This window comes from Trichosurus vulpecula, chromosome 7 (genome assembly GCF_011100635.1).
Source record: "Trichosurus vulpecula isolate mTriVul1 chromosome 7, mTriVul1.pri, whole genome shotgun sequence".
NCBI lineage: Eukaryota > Metazoa > Chordata > Mammalia > Diprotodontia > Phalangeridae > Trichosurus > Trichosurus vulpecula.
In genome coordinates this window covers 98225900-98253355 of record NC_050579.1, presented here as the reverse complement: position 1 = coordinate 98253355, position 27456 = coordinate 98225900, and the positions used below count along the sequence as shown (strand labels likewise).

The 27456-nt window shown below is 37.5% G+C and overlaps 1 protein-coding gene across 7 annotated transcripts in view; it reads left to right on the top strand.

Moving 5' to 3' along the window:
• The window catches only part of ARID1B (AT-rich interaction domain 1B), a 563165-nt gene that overhangs the window by 417188 nt on the left and 118521 nt on the right, over positions 1 to 27456 (top strand). For all 7 annotated transcript variants that reach the window (XM_036766234.1, XM_036766229.1, XM_036766233.1 and 4 more), the window contains one exon: positions 20970 to 21213. In XM_036766234.1, coding sequence (XP_036622129.1) covers positions 20970 to 21213 — 244 coding nt within the window. The remainder of the gene's footprint in view (positions 1 to 20969; positions 21214 to 27456) is intronic.

Genomic DNA, 27456 nt, shown 5'->3' with positions numbered 1-27456 from the left:
ATCTACTCTCTTGTATGCTCCGTGAAAGTAAAAGTTTGACTTTCATATTACTGAATAAAGGTCTAATTATTTGAATTTCAGTTTGTTCATCAACTTGGGATTTCCTTTCTTCTGAGAGTAGTAGAAAATACCTAAATAAAATAAGAACAGAATTTCAGTGTGCACCTTACCAAACATCTTATACCTTACATTCCATGACAGTTTTACATTTATAGATTTCTGTCTTACTGTGGAAAATGACTTTCATCCATCCAAGACTTTGCCTGTGTTTCTCAGAGATGTTTTAGTTCAAAATTTTTTCCTCATTGCAGTCAACTAGTTAATGGGTCTCTACCTACAAGTAAATAGCCTTTCCTACCCCTAATATCATGATACCTCTTTTCTTGACTACTTTAAATTCTTCAACAAAAGAAAGTTAACACTGAGTGTCATTTCATAATTGCAGTAATGATCACACAGCTGCGCTTTTCTGGTATTATAACACATGTCAGGATCAGTTTAGGAGCCCAGCTTCATTTCCTGCCCAGATGTAATTCTGCCGACCATTATTGTGGTTAGAAAGTGCAGCTTCTTGTTGGTTATTGCTGAAGTGTGACAGAGGCCAGAAAGAATTAATGAAAGCCCAGCTAGAAGAACAAGGTATTTCAGGTTCTGAGGAGTGCCAACTCAGCACCTACCAGTTGGGTAATCTTGCTTCACTTATTGTCTGTTCATCTATTTGTTCATTTGTTTACTCTTCAACTATTTCCCTAAGAAACATTTTATTTAAGAGTATGTGGATTTCTAAGGAGGAACTCTTACACTTAAATGAACCTGTGAGAACCCCATAGCAAAGCAAGTGCCTGCAGTGCTAATAATGAGATCTGACAAGGCAGGCCTGCTGTGTTTATTTATGACCTTCTGCCTTTGTTAGCCCTTGTGAGAAATTCCTTCCTAACCATAACAATATTGTTGGAGTTTGGCACTGTAGTGAGAGATCCTACCGAGCCCGAGGGCCCAGAAGCTGGCACTTTTTCAGCTCATAACAGATTGGCATCATTCTTTCTTTATTTAGGCCTCTTTTACTTAATTCATGAGTTTTTCTTCAGCCCTGACATTCACGTGATCTTTAAAATTTAAAGAAAAAAATGATTCTTCACACCAGAGCCTACTTTTCTTTATTTTACTGTGTTTTGTAATTGAACCAACACTTGTTTGGTAATCTTGCAAATGAATATTAAAAGATGACAACAGGAGCTGGAAATATCGGGAAGTAAGAGGTTGAGTAAATTCAATAGAATTGTAAATAGGAAGAAGTAGCCACATCTAATTTCATAATGGTGATACATTTACAGACTGATGGGATAAATGTGAACTGCTGGTGTTGTCTCATGTGTCTGTCCATTAGCCCTCTCTCACCCTTTGTCTCTCTCTCTCTGTCTCTCTGCCTCTTTCTTTCTCTGTCTCTCTCTCTCTCTCTCTCTCTCTCCCCCCCCTCCCCCTCCCTCTCTCTCCTGAATAGTTTAAAGTGAACTTAGAAGAATTAAATTCTTTTATTGTAATTTTCTAGTTGCAAAATTGCATATTCTTTTGAAGTTGCTCCTTTTCTCTCTTTCCTGCCCCATTTTCCAAACTAATATTGAATTTTTTTTTATGTCTAATCAAATTTGTTTTCTTAAACAGTCAAGAATCTATATCATTCACAGAAAGTGGTCATTTTAAAGCATAATCTCACTAGTAGGTAATTTCCAGCTTGTATTTTTTTCATTATTCAGGAAAAAAAAAAAGATATTTCTAAATACAAACATGAAGAATTTTAAAGGTGGAAAGAATATTAGAGATTATCTAGTCTAAAAACTTAATTATATAGTGAAGTAACTAAAGCCAAGAGGTAAATGATTAACCCATGTCTTAACTACTTAGTGAAACAGTCAGAAAGAGTAGACCTTTAACTCACAGCGTTATCCTTTTGTTCTTTTCCATCAAAGATATTGGAATTGTTGAGTCAAAAGACATGGATCTTTAAAATATTGGAGAGAATAGGTGAGATATTACAGGACAGGAGAAAGACAGATATTGCCTGGGTTTTCAAAGATTTAAAGCAAGTTAGTTTCACTTTGAATTCTTGCAGAATTCTAGAATATATTATTAAAGGAGTGGTATCTAAGAAACTAGGCAAGAATATGGTATTAACTAAGCAGTTTGTTGTTGTTGATCAGTCATTTTAGTAATTTCTGACTTTTTGTGACCCCATTTGGAGTTTTCCTGGCAAAGATACTGGAATGGTTTGCCATTTCCTTTTCTAGCTTATTTCACAGTGAGTAAAATGAGGCAGACAGGATTAAGTGACTTGCCCAGGGTTACACCGGCCAGATTTGAACTCATGAAGATGAGTCTTCCTGACTCCAGACCCAGCACTCTATGTACTGTCATGCCGCCTAGCTACCCCAAGCACCTTGGCTAGACAGGAATAAGTCGCTGTAGACACTTTTATAATGCAGGAGTTATTAGGCTTGTAGATCAATGAAAAGCTTATAGACAGAGTTTCTCCTTATATTTCAACAAATTGAATTGTACCTTAGCCTTATTTTTAATGCTAATTATAAGAATAGCTCATTTTTAATGATCTTAGTTTTGCAATATATTTTCTTCACAACAACCCCGTCAAGTAGGTAAACACATTATTTTATCCTCATCTTACAATGCTGATGCATTGTAAGGTGTCTTCAGAAGGTCTTCTGAGTTCAAGTCCAGGACTTTCTTGATTATACTATGCTACTTCTAAGAAATAACCCATATTTAAATAGCTCTTTCCTGACAATAGCCCTATTATGTATATTATAGAAGTATTGTCCCCATTTTATAGATTATAAATTGAGGATGAGTGACTTGCTGTTCTATTTCATCATCAAGGAATTTCAAAAAAATCAAAGAAGAAAGAAAAATTTGGTCCCATAAATATATACAAGGTGTCCTTAAAATCTGGACACACAGACAAAAATACATATCTTGAAATGTTTGGAATATTAACAGACCTTAGTCCCCTTGACTTCTTTTTCTGGGGTATGCTAAAGGAGAAGGTTTACTCAATGAAAATCACAGATGCAACACACTTGATTGGATGCATAAAGAGTGAATGTGCTAAAATTGACAGCAGTGTGGAGTTATTGCATCAAGTTCATGTGATCTTGCAAAGCTCATCCACCTTTGCATCACAAATGATAGAAATCATATTGAAGATGTTATTTGTTCGTATTCCAATTAAATAAAATGCTGTTGAAAATTTCATTTCATTTCTTGAAAATATGCATTTTTGCCTATGTGTCGAGACTTTAGGAACACCCTGTATTCCCCTAATAAAATTGCCCTACTTTTCCATAATTATACATCTTTGAGATTTAAGGGAAGTTTTGCAGTGGGTCAGGGAAATGCTTAAAGAATAAGGAAAAGGAGAAGAAAAAAGTAGTAGTAGTAGTAGTAGTAGCAGCAGCAGCAGCAGTAGTAGTAGTAAAGTAGGGTGGCAATGGACGCTTTCAGGTTAAGTCAGAGATTTATACAATCTGGAGATGCTGGATGAGGCAGATACAGTTATAGACCATGAATTTTAGAGGTACAGCGAGGTAGCACATATCTGTGGTCAGAGGCAGAAAGTTTTCAGGCATTGGTCCCAAGTCCTAAAAGTTTGCTTAAAAACACAAAGCTTGAAAGACCCTGATATGGAAGTCTCTAGGTATAGAAAATTTCTTTTAAGAAGTCAGGGAGTATGGTGGTAGGCAGAAAGATTTGGCATGTCTAAAGCAGACACATCCCGTCTCATGGAAACCTTCTGAATAGCAGGCTCAAAAAAAAAAAAAATCAGGTTGTTCAGCATACCACCCTTAGGAATGATTACACAGCCAGTGTGTTTTAGAATTGGGATTTGAACCACTGATTCTTCTGACTATGTCTGGAACTCTTTGATACCATGCTGTATTGATTGTATTGAAAGTGAATGTCTCAGGGACCTTGTAGTATCCATTGCATATTCCTCACTGTATAATTTTCAATGTTTGAAGGAGACTAGGTGTTCTAATTCCCATATTCTTTTGCACAATTTTCTGGCACAATTGGTGAAAGTAGGTTTCCAAAGCAATTCTATTTTCCATAGGACTATATGTGTTTTATGACATTCTGACTATTCCTCCAGTTACATGTAAGTCATCACTGAGTATCGTCTGATGAAGATAGAATGTTGTTCTTTGTATTTTCCAAGAGGAAATCAAAAAGGTTAGTATGCTCAGCATGCTATTTCTTGGTACTTAGAGCCCATCTCAGGAAAAGAAAGTCTGAGAGAGTCAGGTCCCACTTCTGATACCTTTTGGCTGTTGGTTGGTTGTTGTCCTTTGTTCTTGAAGAGGACTGAAATGGCATTGCTATGCTAGAGTCATGTTCCAGTGTATCTGCTTGTGGCTGATCAGGCCAATATGAACTCAGAATGTTCCACCACAGGTTGGACACAAATATTCTATGTGAACATTTGAGGAGGATTCTAAAGTTGTGCATCCTGCATTTCCTTTGAACTGTTTCAATTCTGCTTTGCTCATAGAGCACAGCACCTTCTCAGATGTGGGCATGCCATACTGAGCAGTCCTGTGTCAGTGTCTTCCACGTCACACAATCAGTTCCAAAGTTCTTAAGAGAGACCTTGAGAGTGTCCTTGTATCACTTCTTCTGACTACCATGTGAATGCTTGCCCTGTGTGAGTTCTCCATAAAATAGTCTTTTAGGCAAGGGTTCAGTTTGCATTCTAACAAGGTGGCCAGCCTATCAGTTTCACTCTCTGCAGCAGAGTTTGAATGTTTGTTAGTTTAGTTTGAGAAAAGACCTCAGTGTCTGGTATTGCATCCTGCCAGATGATCATCAGAATCTTCCTAAGACAATTCTGTACAAGGCACTTAATCTGTGTCCCAGACAGCTTTCTAAGACTTGCAGATGTATTTGCTAACCTCCATTTGTTAGAGGGAGTTTTCTCAGTCTGAATTCCATATTCCAGTGAAATCACAAGTCTGCAGCAGAAAAGAACAGAGTTAAAACTTTTAAAGCCTAATAATAGACAATACACTTAGAAGATGTAGATGTAAGTTAAACCAGGTTTTAAGTAGATGCTGTGTAAAATGTTGACCAAGTTCATGAAATTGAAAGTGAATTATACTTTACTTGAGGGAGCCCTTTGCAATTAGAATGTTTTCAATTTGCTATTATGCCTCCTAGTCAAAGTTCTATTGGTCCCAAAGCTAACCCTGCCTGCTAAGGATAACTCCACGTGTAGTAGTAAATGCTGGACAGTCTAGTAGAAAGAGCACCAAATTTGAAAAGAAAGGGTTGGGGTTCAAATTTTAACACCATTATGTACTACCCATGTAACTTTGGTACAGTTTCTTCGAGCTTCAATTTTTCCTTCTATAAAGTGGGGCAGCCAACTCTAAATTCATTAATTTCCTAAGCTAATGATCTTATCATTGTTGTCCTACTTAGTCCTGCCATGCAGCCAGTAATAGTCTCTGAAGAGACCATTTGATCCTCATCCCCATTTTAGTGAGACTTAGAAGTAGTATTCTCCCCAAACAATTGATGAGTCCCATCTCTCGCATGTTCATCGATGCTCAGATATTAACACGATCATTTTATAACAGAGCTAGATTACATTCTGACCTCTTATTACCTAAAAGTGTTCAGTCATTGGAGTTATCTCTTTACCAGAACTGCATCTATAATTGTATAATAAAAGTCAGGGAAAATAGGGATTTGATATATGAAATTTTACTATATAACTTTATTTCAAATACCAGCTTGGTAATGACTTTCTCCTTTTTCATAGAGGATATTCATACCTTAAAACTTCCCTAAGACTTTTTGGGACACCCTGTATATGTAAAGGGCCATGCAAATCCTAAAGGATGATTGTATATACATGTTAGTTATTAGTAGTAGTAGTTTTAGTTCTATGTAAAATTATCTATTGTAGCACACACTGCCTTGGTGGTTTTGCCTCCTACCAAATTATAAACCCTTTGAGGATAGTATTTGTTTTAGCAAAACTTCATGGCTTTTTTATTACTTCATTAGAATATGCATATTGTAGGTGCTTATTATAAATGTTTCTTGATTGACTGTTAACTATGATTCTAAGTAAATCCCATTACTTTTTTTTTAACCAACCTGGCCATATTTTTAAGGAAACATGTTTCAGGGCCATAAATTCTTACATTAATGTAACTGCCTTTTGATAGGAACTCTTTTATTAGTCTGCTAAATAACATCTCCTAAACAAGAATATTAAACACCTAGCAATAAAGTAATACTTTTATTAACCACGGTTTTGGTGAACTTAGCCACTTGGAATAATTTAGTTTGTTATAGATAAATGAGCTGTTTGATATAGATAAATCAAACTTAAAGCACTAGATTTTTTTAAATTTACGTTATTTTTTTTAAAAATCAGAATCCTTCTCTGATTAACCATAGCTTGTCATTACTAGAATTTAAGTCTTGGATCAGAATAATACCACCAAATGAAAGCAGCTATCTTGTACAAAAACCATTACTGGAATCTAGAGCAACTTGTATAAGGGACATAATTCCTATTACACTTATTAAGGCCTTATTATATCAGGCACTGTGCTATGGAGATAACCCAAAAAATAATAAACACTCCCAGAACTAAAGTAGCTCCTATTTTAATGTGAAAAAATAACATTCAGATAACTGCATAAAAGATATATACAGTGCTAAGGTAATACTCTAGAGAAGGCACTAGAAGCAGTAGAGTGGGACAACCAGGAAAGACATCCTTCAGAAGGTAAAATTTGAACTGTGTCTGAAGGAAGTGGTCAGAAAGATTCCAGACATAGTGAATAGTCAGTGAATATGGGCAGCTGTGAGGAATAGCAAAGAACCTAGTGTTAACTTGATTGTAGCATACAGGGAGGGCAACCAAGTGTAAGAAAACTGGAAAGTTGGAAGGATAAGAAGGGAACAGGTTGTAAAGGACTAAATGGGATTTTGTATTTGTTCCTGGAGGCCAGAAGAAGTCTCTGGAGTTTATTAAGTAGGAGTGATGGGGTGAGGTATTACATGATCAGACCTGCGCTTTAAAGGAGAATCCATTAGTTGGATTTGAGTAATGAAAGATTTCAGGCAAGGAGATTGATCAGTTAGAAAAGTATTTCAGTAGTCAAGTGTGAAATGATATGGGACTACCACCGGGGGGTGGCTGTGTGAGTGGAGAGGAGGGATATACAGTAGATGGTGAGTGAGAGGAAGAGAGCTTAAGTGTGCACATAATAGTGAGGAACTGTAAGTGGAAAAATAGAATGTCAAAGCAACTAAGTTTTAGTATGGTCCTCCTACAAACACAACTTTTGTTTCCTTCCCAATAGACTCAGTGCCATTTGTAGGTGGGGGTTCTTTCCCATTTTTATTTTTTTTAAGGTTGCTAATTTATTGGCTATTGCTATAGGACTTGCTGGCTGAAAGGATTTCATTGCTGTAGTCCTGAAGAAATGAATGGCTCCTAAGGGTTCTTGCCTTTTTGTTTTTAAATTTTATTTCCTGAATTCCTACGTGCTAAGCATTGCATTGCAGAGATAAATAGTAAAGTTTGTGCCCTGAGAGATACAAGAAGTTGTTCTATTGTTTTTCTGTTCCTAAGATTAATGGTTGTCTTTCATTGTTTAAAAAAAAAATGGAATCACTAGACAAACTCTTAAATCTTAGCTGTTTACAATTCTTGTTAGTTTGTCAATTTTTTTTTGAAAACATGGGTCATTAGTATTTATTCTTTCATACATGGAGTTGATATTTGTAAAAACATCAACTCATTTCCTATCCTACTAATCTGCTGTTTTCTACCATTAGGGAATGAATGAATACATCAATGAATGAATGAACCACTTACCATGTGCTTACTGTGTAGAAAGCTCTGTATTAATCACTAGGGATGTAAATAAAAAAGTAAGGTAGTCTCTGATTTCAAAGAGTTCACTTTCTAATGGGAGAAAAATATATATAATAGATTTCAGTTGCAGTGGTCCTGTGGTCATTAGGGTGCAATAGATATTAATACCCTCCTCTTTAATGTTATTATTTAATATCACTATTCCCACGGCTCTTGGGTTCAAGGTCTTACACTCTCCCTCCCCATCAGGAACCAAGCTGAGATGGTGATTGTGGACCGAGTTATAGCTGTTGAGAATGTTACCTTTTAAAGACTATTCATTAGGTTTTTTAGGTACTACATTATTATTTTAAGGATGTGATCAATGCCCCCATCCTTTTCCTCCATTTGAGATGTATCTTTGTGTGTCTGTGTATGTGCACATTATATACATGTTAGATAGGATATAGTGACTATGCAGTATATATATGGCATATATTATACATTCACCATAAGTGTTTATTGTTGGTAAGCTGGATGGCACAGTGGATAGACTGCTGGACCTAGAGTTAGGAAGACCTGAGTTCTGATCCGACCGCAGACAGTTAAGTAGCTACATGTCCCTGAGCAAGTCCCTTAACCCCTTTTTGCCTCAGTTTCCTTATCTGTAAAATAAGTTGGAGAAACCATTCTAATATCTTTGCCAAGAAAACTCCAAAAGGGGTCACACAACTAAATGACAAAAACAAGTGTTTCTTATACATACTCAAAATGAATAGCAACATGACTTAGTGGATGATGGGGTGATCTTGGAGTAAAGATGATCTGGATTCGTGTTATGCTTCTGATACCAACTGTTATTCAGCTGTGTGATCTGGACAAATCATTTAACCTACAACCTCCTAATGACTTGGGTAACTTGATGTTACAAGCCATAGATGAGTTGCCAATATGCATCGATGGTGATGATTTCCACACTGGCAATTCCCTGGGATGATGAAATGATGCCTGAACTCCAAACCATATGCAATGTAACTCCAATGCCTGTACAACCATCTGTGTAACCTTGAAAAAATCTCTTAAATCTCTTTGAGGTCTCTGTTGAACTCCATTTTCTCCGTTTATAAAATGAGGAGTTAGATTAGAGCAACCATTCCCAATCTTTTTGGTCTCAAGAAATCTTTAAATCTAAAAATTATTGATGACCCCAAATAGTTTTTAGATTTTAAAATATTTATTCAAGAATAATGAGCCCATTACAATGATATTTTTATGAAAATACCTATATTTTCTAAAACAAAACAAATGAAGAGTGTCTTTTTTTTCAATGTTTTTGTAAATCTCTTTAAAGTAGGACTTAATAGAAAACAGCTAGGTTCTCATATCTGCTTCTGCATTCACTCTGTTGTGATATATTGTTCTGATTGAAGTAGATGAACAAAACTCCGCCTCATTCAGTTATCTGTTTGGAAAAAGGAGGAGCATTTTAATTGGCAAATAACTTCTTAATATTACTATGAGAAGTTTTGACCTTCAAAGACCCCTACAAGGGTCTTGGGGAATCATGAAGGGTAGTAACTTTACCTCAGTTTGAGAGCTCTGGGTTAGATGATCATAAAGAGCCCTCCCATCTCTAACTTCATGTATTTCTATACAGTTCAAATGAATAGGACCACCTTGTTGATCAGGAACATCTCTTCAGTGAAGAAAATATTATGGCAGTCATTTGAAATATCCTGGCTAACCTGGATGTACAGTAACAGAAATAGTTTTTATATTTAACACACACTTTGATGCTTAAGTATCATTTCAATGTGGGAGCTCCCTCCAGCAGAAAAGACCACGGACTATTCATCTTGTGTGACTTTTGTTCCCGTGTTCTCATTAGGTAGAGAAAACATGCCACCTTGCTCCTCTTCAAATTCCTTAGGTGACCCACATGGAAAATGCGGTATTCCGTGGCATAAAATTTAACATAAAATTAAAACGTTGAACAGTTTACTAAAATGTCAGTATTTGGAAAATCATATACAAATACATATTTTTAAGTCTAGTAAATATAAATTTTTTCAGTGTGGTTCATGGCCCATAGGAAATGAAAGAAACAAATTAAATTTGAATCTTTAATGATTAGCATTTGAACGGCTATACTGCCTAATGAGTTAATGTATAGTGTCTCACCTACACAAATCTGACTTTTAAGTGAACCATAAAAAGAAGCAAACTTAGGCCTTCAGTGTTCCACTTCACTTTATAAACACCAAAAAGAGTCCTAGTGCTACTGACATGAAAGCCACTGTGTACATGAGTGGGTGGATGCAGTGAGTGGCTGGAAGGGGACAGAGCAGGACTTGGAATTTGTAAAGAATTTGCATCTTTGTAAGAAGAAATAGGAAAAATGAAAAGCAGCTTGGGCTTAGGGAGACTCCCATGAAATACCAGCCTGCATACATAATAACATGCTTGACAAAAAATATCTTGACCCATCTTTCCCAAATTTTAAATTTCATTTTGTTGGAGTGCCTTAATTCCACCAAATAGAGATTAATTTGCCTAACCAGGCATCCTCTTCTAAATGTGCAAGTACTTTTGTTGGATGTTTTTTAGCGTTATGGATCATCCCTGTCTTCCTTTTCTCTCATTCCTTGGATTCCATGACCCTTTTTTTCCCCTCTGGAATGCCCTCCAGCCTTTCTAATTTTTTTCTCTTTCATTGGCTCCACTTCCTGCCTGCTTGTTAAGAAGTTCTTCCAAAACATAGTCCTAGTATTTCCTCTTTACTCCCATTTCTCTCTCTCCCTCTCTTTGGGGGGGGAGGTGGGGGGCGGGAAAGGCAGAGCAATTGGGGTTAAGTGACTTGCCCAAGGTCACACGGCTAGTAAGTGTGTCAAGTATCTGAGGCTGGATTTGGACTCAGGTCTTTCTGACTCCAGGGCCAGTGCTCTACTCACTGCGCCACTTAGCTACTCCCATTTCTCTTGGAGGTCTTCTGTACTACTATGATTTCATGTCCTGCCATTGGAAGTTGAACTTAGCTGCTACCAAAATATTACCTTTCCTTCAAAACTTTCTCTTCTTCCTGACGTCCCTATATCTGCTAATGGACCAAAATTTAACCATTTGTTCCTACTGCTCACCTCACAGTCATCTTTGACATCTCCCTTGCTTTGACCCTTGACTCCTCATCAGTCTTTGGATTCCATTTCCTATTATTTTTCACATCCATCCCTTTCTCAAATCCCAGTGTCCCCTCAATATTGTAATTGTATCAATGGTCTGTGCCTTCAGTTTGTTTCCTTGCAGTTCACCACATACAGCATTATCAGAATAAAGCACAGTTTGGTTATCCTGACTCCCTTCTGAGAAGTCTTCCGTTGTTCTCCAATGTTTACATGATAAAGCCTAAACCCCTTAGTTTGACATTACCACTTAAGTTTGTCCACTCCGTTTTCCTAGCCTTGTCTCATATCACTCCCTTTTATGTACCTTATCCACCAACCAAACTTACTTCTCACACACTTTTCCTTATGCCCTTCCCTACCCCTCTTCCATCCTCTCTTCTTTTTTAAATCCTCTCCATCCTTTAAGATCTCAGTAAGCACCTCCACTTCCATTAATCTTTTCAGGATTCTACAGTTTCTCCCTTCTGAATGTCCACTTATTTGGAATATTGTAAAGAGGATTAATAATTTGGATTAGACAATATCCAGGGTCCCTATCACCCTCTGAACTAACTTAGCACCTTGTTGACACCACTGTTTCTCTTGAGTATGTTGTGAAGCTCTTACCTCAACACCTACTTAAACTTTATATGAATATAAAGGCTACATTTTGGTGGTTGGTGATATCTTTTGTGCAGGTACTCCCTCCGTTAATGCCATTACCTTTCAGCTCCAAAATGTGGTTTTTCAGGTCTTCTGTGTCTGGGCAAGCAGTTTTAAAAATTGCTGTGGTTAAGAAAAAGTTCATTTCAAGTTGGCAAGCATTCTGGTGATTATACTGTTGAATGTAGTCTAAATAATTTGTAAGTGACGTTGTTTGTATTAAAATCTTCAGGATGAAGTTCAAAAACTTCTTTAGTAACACGCTGAGGTCTTTGTACTATCAAAAGGAGGAAGAACTTTTGAAAATACTACCTCAACTAATGAGTCATAAAACACAGTCAGTAGAGCACGGGACCTGGAATCAGGAAGACCCGAGTTCAAATCCAGACTTAGACACTAGCTGTGTGACCCTGACCAATTCATATAACCTCTGTCTGCCTCAGTTTCCTCATATATAAAATGATGAGAATTCTAGCACCTACCTTTAGGGTTGTGAGGATCATATGAGATAATCTTTGTAAGGAACTTTTCATACCTTTAAAAGGTATGTAAATGCTAGATATTATTACTATAATGGCATAGACTCAAAGAATCCGAGGTCACTTGTACACCATAAAGAGGTACTGGAGGATTTTATTTTGGAGGTTATAGGGGGCCAAGGTCACTTGTAAACCACAAAGAGGATTTTTCTTGATGTATGTCAACTGCCATTTTGGATGATTGAGGTTCTAGACCTGTGATTTCGTCACAGGAAAGCCCCGTTGCAGAAAGTCCCTTCACTGATTGGTATCAGCTACACATCTTGGTAACTTATGGTTATAAGGAATTGCTTGAGACACTGAGAGTTGGTGTGGCTTGCCTATGGACATGGGGCTCCTAGGTTGAGGATACAAAATTGAACCCAACACGTGCTAACTCCAACACCAGCACTCGTATCCACTACGCCATCATGCCTCTCCTATAATTGTAAAAGTAAATATGTAGTTACGTAACATGTTTGGATAAAGAGTGGGATGCTTGCGACTTAGAAAACTTTGATAAACATTGTCATTTCCTCTGGCTGGCCTCCTGCCTGAAATACTCTCTCTCCCTCCTCAATTCCACTTGACTTCCCTGACCTCTTCTAAGTCCTGACTAAAGTCTCATCTTTAAGAGGAAGTCTTTCCCAACCTCTCTTAATTCTGGTGTTTTCCTTCTCTTAATTTTCTATTTCTCCTGTATATCTCTTGCTTTGTATATATTTGTTCACATGTTGTCTGTCTTCCATTAGATTGTAAACTCTTTGTATTGTCTTTTGCCTCTTTTTGTAACCCTATCCCTTAGCACAGAGATAGGCACATAGTTTAATGAATGCTTATTGATTGGTTGATTAAATTGATCTTCAGTAAGCTAACTAGTGATAAATTGAATACCATTATATCAGATGTGTGTTGGACATGGATCTCAATTGATATGACAAAGTGAAATATTCAAGATAGGAATATGCTATATATGGATATGAAATAATATATACATATATTAAGCCATATGTGCTCAGATGAATAAAATATTTTCCATGCTTCACTTTGTCTCTGACTGCCGTATAACTTGCTTTTCATAGTTCCCTCTGCTGGCTATGTTGCAAGTACAAATTTGTGTGCTGATTCAAAAGTGTCTGTCTTGTCAAAGTCTGACAAGGTTCTATCACCAAGAAGGCATAGCAGAACCCTAAGCACACTGAGATCTCTTGTACCTGTCGAATGTACAAGAATAAAGGTTGCTTGTGGGCAAAGGGTAAAGGGAAGGTGGTCAAAGATAAGCATTTGCCTGGAGACATCCATACATAAAGTTTTGCTATAACTTGATTTCATCTCAAACTAAATTCAAAAAATGTGAGGGTTTTTTATGTAAGATGTCGATGTACAACAGAATATTTTCTTTGGTAAGGGGTGGGTGGAAAGTGCTCAGTATTTTCAGTTATGCAGCAATTTTTTCAAAAATCTTTCATGAGGAGCAGCAAGATTCTTTCATCAAAAACAAACCACTGGGGCAAAATTATGGTTTTTGTTACACTTGAGCCCGGAGAATCAGTGTCTTAGCAATCAGCGCATCCAAAAGAGGAAGGATTTAAGGAATGCCTTGGGACATGGGGACTTCATCCCCTTCAAAGGAGTCTTCCCTGCAATTACCTTACCTGCCAACTTTCCAGCAAGATAAATGGAAGCGCTGTAGCTTGAAGGTGCCTTGGTTTGAATGAGATGCAGTAAGGTCTCTCTGTTCTTTCCAGGCATCATAGATCTGATAGTCCTTATAAAAGAATAGGGTTGGTGCCCTGCTGACTAAATTGTCCTCTAGAGTAGTATTAGTTACAGAGCTTCTTTGTTAACTAGGCTGAATGCTTAAAGCACTGTTGAAGTTCTCTTATTAACACATTTTTAAATAGCTCTGCATATGGATACCCTAAAGAGTGTGAATGTATCAGTATAATTTACATATAAAAGTTATGTGTGTATTTAAGTGGAATGTAGAAACCCTATCTTTCTTTATTACTGTTCTGTTACTCCAGGGCAATGAACATTGAAATGCTGGTGACTTGTGAATGGTATGAAGGCCACTGTTCTTATATTCTTTCCTTGGTATTTTCTTCAAGTAGCTTGTTGAATCACAGAAATGTTTTTGATGGGTTTGCTGCTTGATAGACGACCTCTTAATACTCATCCCCAATCTTCTTTTCTCCTCCCCTCCCTTTTCTTAGTATGGCATGGGATTTTAATATTGGGCAGAAAAGGGATTTTTCTTCCAATATTAGGGAGGCAGTTGCAGATTAGCATTTTTATTTTTTAAAAACAAAGGCTTATATGATGATGACTTCACTTAACAGTGGCTTTTTTTGAAATTTTTCTGTCCGTTTGGAAAGTTGGAACAAAACACAGGTAAACTCACAGGAAGCAAAAATCAAATCAAATAAATGCACGTGGAGTTGAAAAGTCTACTAGATGATAGTTGAGAGTAGTTTTGAATTTGAGGATTTTTGTTCATCATTTTTATGTGTGTTTTCAAACCAAGTTATTATTTCACATTTTGTTACCCAAGAGTAGAGTTATTTTCTGTTATATATCTTGAAACTGCCCAGTGAAATCATTTTGTCTTATTATTTACATTTATGAAATTCTAGATATTAGACTTAAATCGCAAGGATTGACCTTCATTTTAAGAGAGCTGATGTTGGCCTGCTTTTTTTTTTCTTTAAAAAATTGAGAACATAAATTCATGTTTTTCCAACTACTTATATAGTAGATATAAAATAGGTGAACCATGCCATTTTGTGGGTATGATTAAGTACAGCCAAAGCCTGTCTAATGTGTGGTATCCTGTCCTCATTACCTACTCCCCCCCTCCCTCCTCACTCCCTGGGCCTATCCTTAAGGAGGAGAACAAGGCAGCTGGGTTTAGTTCTCAGAGTAGAACGGTGTCACATGTGTGCCCTTGTACTTTTATGAATGAGTGGCATCAGGTTAGTGAGGAAATCCCTTAAAGGCATGTGCTTCAAGAAATATCTGGGACCTGTCAGTCATTGTTTTCCCCTAGGGGATTAGCAAAATGAGAAGTTAGAATGCAGCCTCCTAAGGAGGGAGTCTTATCTGCCCTCAAACAAACCAATGTAAGAGAACAAGTATTTACATCCAGCCCATCAATTGGCTTTGGTTTTGTCGTGATGATCCCAAGTATTTGACTTGACTGTTGAAATAAAATAAAATCATCCTAGCATGCTATCCGCTTATAAAATGCTCCAACTACACAATATTACAAAAAAAGCTGTTTGCAATTCTGAGAATCTGAATAGGTCAAAACTGCAGTTAAACCGAAGTATCCATAGTAAATATATTATCTTACCAACTCTACGTGTGCAGATTCATGCATCTAATATGCCCTGAACAGAAATTTCTACGCACTTTATCCGTATGAGTTCTGAAAAACTGATTCCATTCGCCCAGTTTTATTTTGGAAGCTTGATATGATACTATTTCTGGGAGTGATATTTTGAATCCACACTGTTTCTGCTACATTTGTTATTCATAGCAGCAGTTACCATTTGACTCTGCTAAAGATTGCCCTCTATTTTACTTAGAAAAGTATCACTCTTCCTAATACAGGATTTTCTTATGTCTCTATAAGCTTACTATAGCAAATGTTGGTCTTGGACGATTTTCATCAACTAAGCCAGCAAAAAGATTTTTTTTTTCTTTAAAATCATGGGTAGTTTTACTTTAAAGCCAGCTGTATGGTATAAGCAACAATAGCAGGTAGAAAATTGAAGAGGGAAACATGATTCTAGTTCTGATTCAACTTAATAACGCATCAGCAATTGTACTGTGGAATTAGGACAATTTCTTTCTCCCACTTTCCGCGAGCTATCTCCTATTCCATTCCCATCCTCACTGTCCTCTTCTCCATCTCCCTGCTCTACGAGACACCATCGAGGAGTGACTGAATTTGGCAGTAGTTTCAGAATTTATAGCAGTAAGGTTGTGCCATAATGATTGATGAATTTTTTTTTTAAATCTAGAGAAGCTTAGGAAGAGTTTAAAGTACTGATTCGAAGAAAAGTAAGTAGGATCAGGAAAACAGTCTGTACGGTAAATAAAATAATGGAAATAGAGAGGACAAAATATTGAACCTAAAACTGAAAGTCATACAAATTATAACAGCCGTGCCTACCTCAGAAGAAGAGATGAAAAGATGTCCCCCCTTTCCTTTTTTTGTGAGGTGGGGACTCTGAGTGTAGAGCAGTGTGTGGACACGCAGGCAGGCTTGGTTAATCTGTTGAATAGTTTTACTCATTTGCTTGTTCTTTTGTATTCTTTGTTTCAAGGAAACTTCACTGGAGAGATGATGAAAGATTTGGAAATGAAAATAATACAAACAAAATTTTAAAAATATTTTAGAAAAAAATAGATGGGGGAGAAACAAGAATACTTATGTGCACAGGCATGCATATCCTGCCTCTTGAACGAGTATAGTTAGTGCCAGTTATTCATACCCTAAGCCTATGATGGGACTTTGTTCCTAGGCATTGTCCTCCAAACTGGTCCCTTCATACAAATAGGGAAAAATGAAATCCAAAAAGCTTTAGTTACTTTTCTTAGGTAATACAACTAGTTAGTGTCAGAACCAGGGTTAGAAGGCAGATCAATTAACTCCTCATCTAATTATTTTTGTAGTGTATAAATCTCTTACTATCATGTAAGGGAATTTGTAGAGCCAGACAGTTGGATGGATAATTATATTCAAGTTATTCAGTTGTCTTGGCCAGGGCTTAATGCATTAAACATTTGCTTCCAGCATCTTCATGGTTTTGTTCCCCCTTCCTAACTAGGACAGAAGATACCCTATCTTCCTAGGGAGCTATTTATCCCTGACCCTTTTGGGGAGAGAGAGAAATGCTGTTCTTTTCTTACTTGTCTACCCTACTTTTATCACCAGGCCTAGGCTGAGCATTTTTAGCCCCATATGTCCCTGGAAAATGAATCTTCCCTCCCCCCTGGATCCATGCATCTACTTCTTTTGAGTTTTAGGTCAACACTTTCCTTCTTAAAAGCTGATTGACCTGCCAATTCAGGGAATGCCCCCCTTACCCCTCTCCCCCACTTCTCATCATACAGGTATGCCTTTCTCGGTTTAGTTTGCCTTTACCAAACTCCCATCTGGTTAACACGGTCTTAGCTCTCTCTCTCTCTCTCTCTCTCTCTCTCTCTCTCTCGCTCTCGCTCTCGCTCTCTCTCTCTCTCCCCCCCCTTCTCTCCCCCTCTCTCCCCCTCTCCCTCCCCCCCCCATCTCTATCTGTCTTCCTCTCCTTTTTTCTCATTCTTGCCTTAAATGCTTTTATAATTTGGTTGATTTCTCTTACATATTGTCAGTCAACCACATCTGCTATACCGTGTCCCGTTCTACCTATCTCATTTCAGGGATATTACAGTATTGACAAGCTATAGAGTCTTGAGTAGATGGTAACAAGATTCATAATCATGGATAATGAGGATTGGTTAAAGGAATTCTGCATGTTTTAACTTGATTCAGTGCTTATAGGAGGCAAATATTTGAAGGTATGCCCTGTAGGAAAAGGATTCAGTTTGTTCTATTTTGACCATACATAGTGGAAGAACCTAGAACTAAAAAGTAGAGGTTTCCGTGACTATAATAATTTACCTTCCCTTTACCAGTCATCTATTCCTAACTCTGGATCAGCAGAAAGTGAATAACGGTATTGGTAGGATCAGGAGAGAGTTTGGTGGGAAAATAACACTTTACCTAATTCTGAAGAGGTCTAAGCAAAATGATGATGGTAGGGAACCATACGTTTCTAGGGGTGCTGTGACCCCAAAATACCTTCACGCTGGGTCCTGCTGAAAGAATTCGACTCAAGCTTTCTCAGCCAAGGGAAGAGACAAAGTTTATTAGGGATTCACCATAATGGGTTGTCTTAAGAAATCCCACCCTTTGTGATGCCTGTTTTCACAAGCGGGCCAGATAGTACTTTCATGGAGGCAAGATGGAGATTATATACACAAAGATTGTAGGAGCGATTGAGGGGTGGTCTGGGGTGACTAGAGGTGGGGTATAGGGAGGGTCTTGAGGAGGAGTCTAAGGAGGAGCTTGATGGGACCTCAGGGACTAGGATGAGGTCAGACTCCAGGAAGCAACAGAATGGGATTAAGGGTGGGAAGTAGCTGGACAACCAATGGCAAGGCTAGGTAGAGATTTGGGCCTAATGTAAGGCTTATGGTCTTAGGGGAAGGCCAGATCTAGTTGGAAGATTCAAGGACAGTTCAAGGGGGCTCCCAGAGACTGTATTCCAGATTCAAGGGGGCTCCCAGAGACTGTGCCCTCATCAATTCCACAAATTGTTGACTGAGGAAAGCCCTTTATAAGACTTAAGCAATTATACAAATGTGAATTGTTGGCAAAACTGCATGTAAAATTTACCCATTGGTATCAGAGGTAAAATACTTTATATTAGTTTAAGTCACATAAAATTGCATTTCATTGCATTTGGTAATTTATACACAAACACATGGGGCAGCAGATGGGACTGTGGATAGAGTGCCAGCCCTGTAGGCAGGAGGACTTGAATTCAAATCCAGGCTCTGACAGTTACTAGTTGTATGACGGGGCAAGTCACTTAACCCTGTTTGCCGCAGCTCCTCATCTGTAAAATAAACTGAAGAAGGAAATGGCCAACCATCCTAGTATCTTTACCAAGAAAACTCTAATTGGGTTCAGGTAGAGTCAGACACGACTGAAAGGACTCAACCACAACAACGCAAACACAACAAAGTGTACAGGCACTTTCAGTGAGAAATCAAGCTGTGCAGAATATTAAAGCTTTGCTGTGTTACGAAAGTAAAGATCTTCCTTAAGGAGTGCACTAAGGGATCTTTCAAAACCACAAATAGTCAAGATTTTAACTCTCAGCCAAGTGCTTAATAATTTGAATGAAAAATCTCTTTCATACACATTTCATATACCATAACAAGACTGGTCTATTTCTCTAGAGCCGTGTATTGTAAGAAATTAATACTATCAAGTCCATAAATAAAATATAAGCAAAAACTCATTACAAAGAACTCTTGGGACATCATAGTTGTTTTGTTGTAATGGATTTTTTTTTCTTTCAGTGAATGAATTGCTAATAGTTACTTTACTAGTCTTTATGTCCTGGAGACTAAACAGAACTGATGTTTAGTCTCTGGGGTAGTTAATTAGCAAGTAAAAAGAAGTGTATTGACCTCATAAGATAGGGAAAATAGATGGTATCTAACTTTTATCACACCCTACCTTTCTCCTCTAAATTGATTTTGTTGGGTAGCCTGAGAATTTAAATGGGTTTGATTTAGTTAGCTTTGAAAATGGGGAGAAGTAAGTTGAAGGATAATTGCTGGTGGTTGACCAAAACAAAACCAGTGATTATTCTGCTTTCCTTTTCCCACCTAAAGTGTAAACAGTTGTTTTGTTCAGATTGTTGAGAGCACAGAACTGGAGTAGAAGTTTGTTTAGAAAATGTATCCCATAAATTTCAATCCAGTTTGTTTCCATGGACCATATACTAAGCCTTTGTTATACAGAACCCTTCTTTCTAGTGGTATTTATCCCAATACCATATTGAGTTTACAAAAGCAATTTATCTGGTGATAATTCTTTTTAACACAGTTATACTAAGCCATGTCGATCTAAGAAAAGAAGGCGGTCAAAATAGTGCTATGAATCTAGGTTGATTTGCAATGATTTTGGCCTCAGTAAGAGTGAAGCAAGAGCTTTAAAATACATGTGTTCATTTCACATTTACTCATACCAAAATATCATCTTGTAAGCAGTTTTAAAGTGTTCAGAAGTTCTCACCATTCAGTCAACCAATAAGCATTTATCCAGTGACTTCTATGTGCTAGGTGCTTGGAGCTCTGGGAATCATTAGCATCTGCAGGGATGAGAAAAGGTCTTGTGTATGAGGAAGTTCTCACTGAACTTGGAAGGAAAGTCAATGTCCCTAAGAGTGGAGGGGAGGAAGGGATTGTATTACAGGCCAGGGGGACAGTTTGTGCAGAGACATAAAAACAGGAGGTTGAATGTCACATTGAAAGATCGTTAAGTATACTCTTTGAGTGGAACATAGAGTACGTGAAAAGGAATGACATGGAATAAGCCTGAAAAGGTGTGGCTGGAGCCTAATTTTGAGAAGCTCAGAAACCTCAAAGATTAATCAAAGTTTTCTGTTATTCTTATATATTTGTATTTACACATTTATTTGCCTGCCTATTCTCATTTTTTAATTTGAAAATCAGAGGATGCAGTGTCAAAAAAAATGGTTTTCCCAGTCCACAGTTTTTAAGCTCAACACTATCCTTTGTTACATTGGTATTAATAACTCCCTCCACCCAACCAGTACGGATGGGTAAATATGCCAAGTGCCATGTAATGCTGTCTCAAGAAAATTGAGCTGGTTTATTATACTAAGTACTCAAAGAGCAATTGTACTCAAAGATGATTCCTAGAATAAGGGTATTTAGCTCACTTTGAAAGAAATGGCCACATTCTTAATGATGTAGCTCATGACAGCTGTTAATATCTTTAGTTGACAGAGTAGCCATGCTTTGGATGACTGCTTTTATAAAAATCTGTAGTAGCTGTGAATTCTGTAGGTGAACTTGGCTTGGGCACTGAACCCGCAATGTTTGACTACATTAATACATATTTTCTCTCTTTTCCCCTCTACTCAGGACTTATCTGGCTCCATTGATGACCTGCCCACAGGAACAGAAGCAACATTGAGTTCAGCAGTGAGTGCGTCAGGCTCCACTAGCAGCCAAGGGGATCAGAGCAATCCTGCACAGTCACCCTTCTCTCCTCATGCCTCCCCCCATCTTTCCAGTATTCCAGGAGGCCCATCACCTTCCCCCGTCGGCTCTCCTGTCGGGAGCAACCAGTCAAGATCGGGCCCAATTTCTCCTGCGAGTATTCCAGGTATTACTGATTTATTGTGATTTAACTTGGATAGCAAAGCTAGATCTGGTCTTAATGACTCAGAAAAATTAGATTCCCATCAATGAAAATAATCTATTTTGGGGATCGAAACTTCCCCGTGGTATGACAGAGGAATTGTCACCCAAATGTCATAAATGCCCAGTTCCAAAGAATCTCTTAATAATCATTTGAAGATCCCCCTCCCACAGTAATTGAGTTAAATGATTTTGTTCTTTATTGTTCCTCAGTTTCCATGTTTGTTTGCTCTGCCAAAGCTAAATAATCTTCATTTCTGCCTACATACACCTTTACAGTGTTTCTGCTGAATCAGAACACTCTATCAGCCAGTTCCACTAAACTCTTTTGTCAGATAGAATGTTAACCAGTGGTTTTGTTTTATGACTCTATCTCAGTACAAATATATTACTTTCAAAAACCTTATACGTTCATGCTTATAGTAGTATGTTAATTCATTCATCGCAGTATATTTGAGAGCTCTTTTCCAATGTGTAGTCCCTACCTATATTACGCTTGTTAATGTCTATGCAGCTTGTTAGAAATGCAGTTGTTTTATTATTCGCTTTATATTCTAACAACCAATTTTCTTTTATTAGGTACATGGACTAATTTTTTTTTTAACTGACAGTCAATGAGCATTTAGTAAGCACTTACTCTTTGCCAAGCGCTATGTTAAGTGGTTAGGAAAGAAAGTCAAAAACAGGGTCCTTGCCTTTAAGAAGCTCACATTCTAATGAGACAACATGGAAATAACGGTGTACCTACGCGATACATATGGTTTAAGTGGAAGCTTCATTTTGGTATAGTTCATTATATCAGCTATAAATTAGACATCATTTTCTTTATGTATATTACCTTGGCTAAAGTGATGTAGGTAGATATGATAGAACACGCTTGCTTCCTCTTTTGAACTTGACACTGGTTTGTCTTTGAATTTACTGATGGATACTAATGAATAGGTCATAAGTCTTATTGTTTTTAATAGTTACTTTTCTGCTTTTCCTACATAACAGTATATATCTCTGAGTAGTGGCTACTCTCCAATAATGATGTAATTGCAGGAATGTTACCTAGGGTAAACTTCCTATGTCCTTGGAGCCTATGACCAAATTTCACTTGTTTATTTTTTACTCCATTGTGCCTATCAAGGTGAGGTTAAGTTTCTTAGGATATATTTTTTTTTATGATTTTATGATCCATAAAAAAGTCTATACTTTTTACTCATTGGCTATTGATTTCTACAACATTAAATTGGGCACTTAGAAGAAAAGTTCTCCAAGAACATTTTGACAAAGGATCTGGCATAGAGTTTTATCATAGCTAAACGCTAGATAGGAAGATCCATAACAAAGTTAATTTTCCTAAAGTCTCTGATTTTTTTTTAAAGGAGGATGGTTAGTAAACAGCCTGTCCATTAATAAGCTGCAAGTAGGCATCTTTTATTATAGTGATAGACCTGATGATCGGGAAACCAGGTCCTGGTCATTTCTAAGGTTAGAGGTACTATTCTGAAAAAGTTTATTTGATAGAAAGTCTCCTCTCTTGGCCAATGCCATTTCAAAAGTAGTGACAGCTCTTCAATCATCTGTGACTTCCTCAGTGTGAGGATCATACCACTACCAGAAGAGGCTGCAGCCTTGCATGCTATAGCTTTGAAGATGATCTTTGAGTGTTTCTGTGGCTAGAAATTCTGTCACACTGGGCTATAACCTTCTAACAGACCAGCCTCCCCAAAAAGTCTCCTGGTTTTCCTAGGGTCACCTCCTCACCAGGGTGAGGGATCTTATGGCTGTTTTTAAGAGAATTTCACTTCTTCTTTGAATTTTGTTCTTTTGAATGCAAGGCCATTGTGGATTCTTTATTTCCCCACAACATGTGTCCTTCCAAGCTTGACATCTATGTTGTGGCAGACGTAAGCTCTGATTTGAAATTTTGTGAACGTAGGAAGTCAGGTAGGAAGTGCTTCATGTCATGTTTTTCAATGAAAAGCATAGACTTTCAAGTAAATTTTTGAATTCTTAAATGCTCTGTGTTAGTGGGCTCAAGACATCGTATTTAATTTTTTAAAAGCATTAAAAAATCCAAAGCATCTTAGACTTTGTGATTGACAACTGTTAGCAGGTAAACGCTCTAGTTTTAGCTACTGAAGGAGTTTTATTCAACGTTAATGTATGCTTTAGGGTTTTTTTTTTCCTCTTTATAGCAGAACTTGCTCTATATATTATGTGTCCAGCAGAAGTGCAAAAAATAAAAAAATTAAGTATTTTCCATATAGTTTACTTCTCTCCTAACTTGGAAATAAGAGGCAGCAGTTAAATTTCACATAGCAATTGTCTGGGAAAGAATATAACAAAGAAGGTATTGTAGGCAAGTTAGGAGAGAAAGCTTTATTAATATTGAAAAACAAATATTTAGATATTTGCTGGCGCTTGGATATTTGAAATTTGTATTAACTCACCACTTTCTAAGCATTAAAAATCAAGTTGAAGCTGTGTAGTAACCACCAGCCTGAAATCGTTTTGCTTACAGAGATTGAAATCTCTGTTCCAGATATTTTAAGAATATTAATTATATTTGGTCAATATTGGTAATATGGAGACGCAGTGAGGTATTATGGATAGATTTGTGGGGTCAGTAGAGCTGAGCTTCTGCCCTGACTCTGATAAACTAGTTAACTAGCTGACCTTGGGCCAACCACTTATTTTTCCAGTGCCCTGCCTTACAACCCTTTCAAAGGCATTTCCAGACTCCATCAGTGGAAGGAGATTCCACCTACACATGGAGCTCCCTACACTGGTAAAATCTCAGGTCCAAATGCCACCACCCAGAACTGAAGATATTCTTAGTAACTTCACACTTTCCTTATCTCAGAGTAGCCTCATTCCTATTCAGGTTCTATTTCTGTGTAGTTCCCCTACCCTTCCCCTGCTATTCCCCCAAACGTTGGAGTATATGGAAATGAAATCTACCCTGTGAAATTCTCAAACCAATCTGATTAGACTAACTTAGAAGTGTTTTTCTTCTCCTACTCCCACTTTCATATCTTAAATCTTCATTGTTATATGCTAAAACAAATAGGGTCATAATTCTTCATTAATAAAATGAAAATTTCAATCTAGAGACCAGGTACTTAAATAAGAATGCATTTTGATAAACCAAGCGTTTGGTTAGTTTCTTCATTAAAGATTTCTTTCCACTTTCTTTCTTCCTCTCTATTCCCTGCCCCTATCACATATATCCACCCCCATTTCGATTTTGTTTTTTCTGACCTCACTTCTATCCCATTACCTCCTGCTATATCTTGCTCCAGCCTCTCCATGTGACACAGATTGGCTCTTTCAATCATTGTCTCTCCAGCAAGTCATTGTAAAATGAGCAGCTGTTATGTAGCTGATAGCCGTGATGAGGAAAAGCCAAAATATTGGAGGGGATTCTTGCTGGGAAGACTGTTTGAATAAAGGTGTTGCTTTCCCAGGGTTCATTGGAAAAGAACCATCATTTTCTCCATCTCTGCTCCGGGTAAATAAAATTGACAACTAATGAGAAACATCCCAAAGGTAGATAAACCACCTACAATAAAGCATCCCAAATGGCTGATTCCGTTCAGTGCCTGTTTAAACTGTTTCTCCACCCACTGCAAATTTGCCCTCCTGTGCTGCCTTCTGACAAACATTTCAAGTTTCATGGGAATTGCTACCATGATGCACTTGCATTGCGTTGGCACTAGCATATCCCTAACTCAGTGGGGCATTTCCTTCCTGCATTCCTTTTGAAAAGCAGGATGGAGATTTTCTATGGTAAGTAGCCACATGGATCAGCTGCCTTTGTTTGCACATTTCTGGGTTCCAGCTTTGTAGCCATCTATAGTTGGGGGAGGTACAGAAATCTGCTTCTGACATTTAATTTACACACGTATTTAAGAACAGAGGTACATGTGCTTCACAGTGCTGTGCGGTGGCAAATTCTTGAATTCACTTGTTTTTTTCCTCTCCTCCTCACCCCCATGTCTTAATCCCCCTCCACATATTGGTGAAGTTCCATGTAGGAATGGAGGCTACAACTTCCCCAATCCCCCAGCCCCGGCATTTCTTATTAGAGTTGTAGTTGAAGAAAATGTGCTTAATTAAATTAAGCAGTCCCATTGCCTAATGCAGTCATGTCTGCAACTTATGGCTGCCAAGCACTGGTTTCTTTGTAAAAAATTAATTTCTTTTCTTCCTTAACTTTTTTCTGCTTCTCATGTTGCAGCCCAGATCTCTTTGATTGTTTTTTGTTAAGGATCAGGCACCGTGGCTGCCTTTGATTTGGTGTGGGTCTTACCCTGTGCCTCTTTCTACCTATCACACTCGTAGAAGCTGACACAGCACATCAAAATGCGCTGCTGTTGCCAGAAGATTTAGTGGATGTTAATTTCACTTGTCTTGCCTCCTGCGCCAACCGTTCCAGTTTACTAACAAAGCAAAAATGTAAATAAGCCCAACAATTTTTTTTATTTTTATTTTATTGGCCAAAGGCTTTTGTCAGCTTTTTTCTCCTGTGCCATGTAAGCAGCAACAGTGTTTAAATATTAAGAAAGGCAAGGGTACTATGGGAGATTACTGATGGGCCGGGTAGTATTAACCCGTAAGTGTCCAAGAGGATTTTTTGGATGTTCTCCCACCATTTTTCTTTTTAAAATCGAAGGGAATTTTAAATGACTCCTGACAATTCATCAGGTATGTTAGAGATAGGAAGTAATGACCTTATGGGTTTTCTGTTAATTATTTCCAAAAAAAAAATTTTTTTTAGTCCCTTGCCTCTTGTTTCCTCTTAGCTTTTGGCATTAGCATCCAGATGGAAATAAGCATTATTTTCTGAAGGTAGAAGATTCAGTGACTATTGCTTATTAAAAACAAAAGTAGCTATCATGTATCACTATTACCAAATGCTTAGTTTGTATTGTACCTATCCTGCCTATATATGCATTAAATAGAATGATTGAGTCTAGAGACTAATCAAAAACAGCATGTTCCCTGACATCATAGAAAGTGCAGTTTTATTACTTAATCTCATATGACAAATCTGCTTTCCATACATAATATCTTTATAGTTATACATAAAACACATTTTTTCCAGCAAAGAAGATAGGAAAAAAACCGAGTTTTTAAAAGTTTTATATATTTTCTTCTTTGATTCTTTTCCTTTTTTTTTTTTTTTTTTTGGAAAGATCACTACAATCCCTATTATCTTCCTTTCTGTGACTTAATGATTGGGAAACAACTATCAGAGTAGATTAAAGAATTGTGGGAGAGCAGAGAATAAGAACTGAGGATATCATCATGGGGGATATAGGGACCCTGACAAAAAAAGAATAATGGTACCCGACTTTGCTCTTTCAGGGGCCAGTCTCAATGCACTGATCTTAGTTGGCCTTAGGCAGGTGCCTCCTCCTCTCCCCCTGTCCCTCATCCTAGGATCTATAGACATCATAAATACATAGGATGAAGGATGAAGTTCCATCCTTTTACTCCCTGAAGTTTCCAAAACATTTCAGCTTCCTTGCTTTTTTCTCAAGCCAAAATATTATAGACACCAAAGATTCTTATCCTCATTATAATGACTCCTACTTACTATATGTTAAATTTGTCTCTAAAGAGCTTTACTGACAGATCAATTCCTAGATGGTGAGAGAAACAGAGTCAGCATGCTAGCTGGCCGTGATGTTCTTTATCATCCTGAGAAAAATCTTAGATGTCACCAGCTTGAATTGAGGAGAGCGTTATATACCAGATTGTGAGCACCACTTCTGTTCTGGCGATCTTTCCATTCAGGTGCTCAATATTAATCTTTTTTTAAAAGTAAGAGTTCTCTTTTTTAACAGGTGAGGGTTAAACAGATAACAACATACACTGACATAGCTACAGATACAAACAGGAAGGCAGTCTGGTTATAAAGCTCATTCTCTTGGTTAATTTGACATTCAGACAAGCAGGCACTGGAAAGATGCTTAATGGAAAAGAGAAAAATGAATAGCAGTTAAGAGTCAGTCATAGGCCAAAGTGAACAGGAAGGTTTTTAGGTGATAGGAAATGATAGTTCCTAGTCTAATTTGTCAAGGTTAGTGCTCATAAGATGAAGAATGATTGTTACAAATCAGTTTCCTTTTTTCTTTTTTTTAAAGACATTTCTAGACCTAGATTTTTTAAATGTTTAGGCCTCCATTCTCCCTAATTGGATAGGTCACAT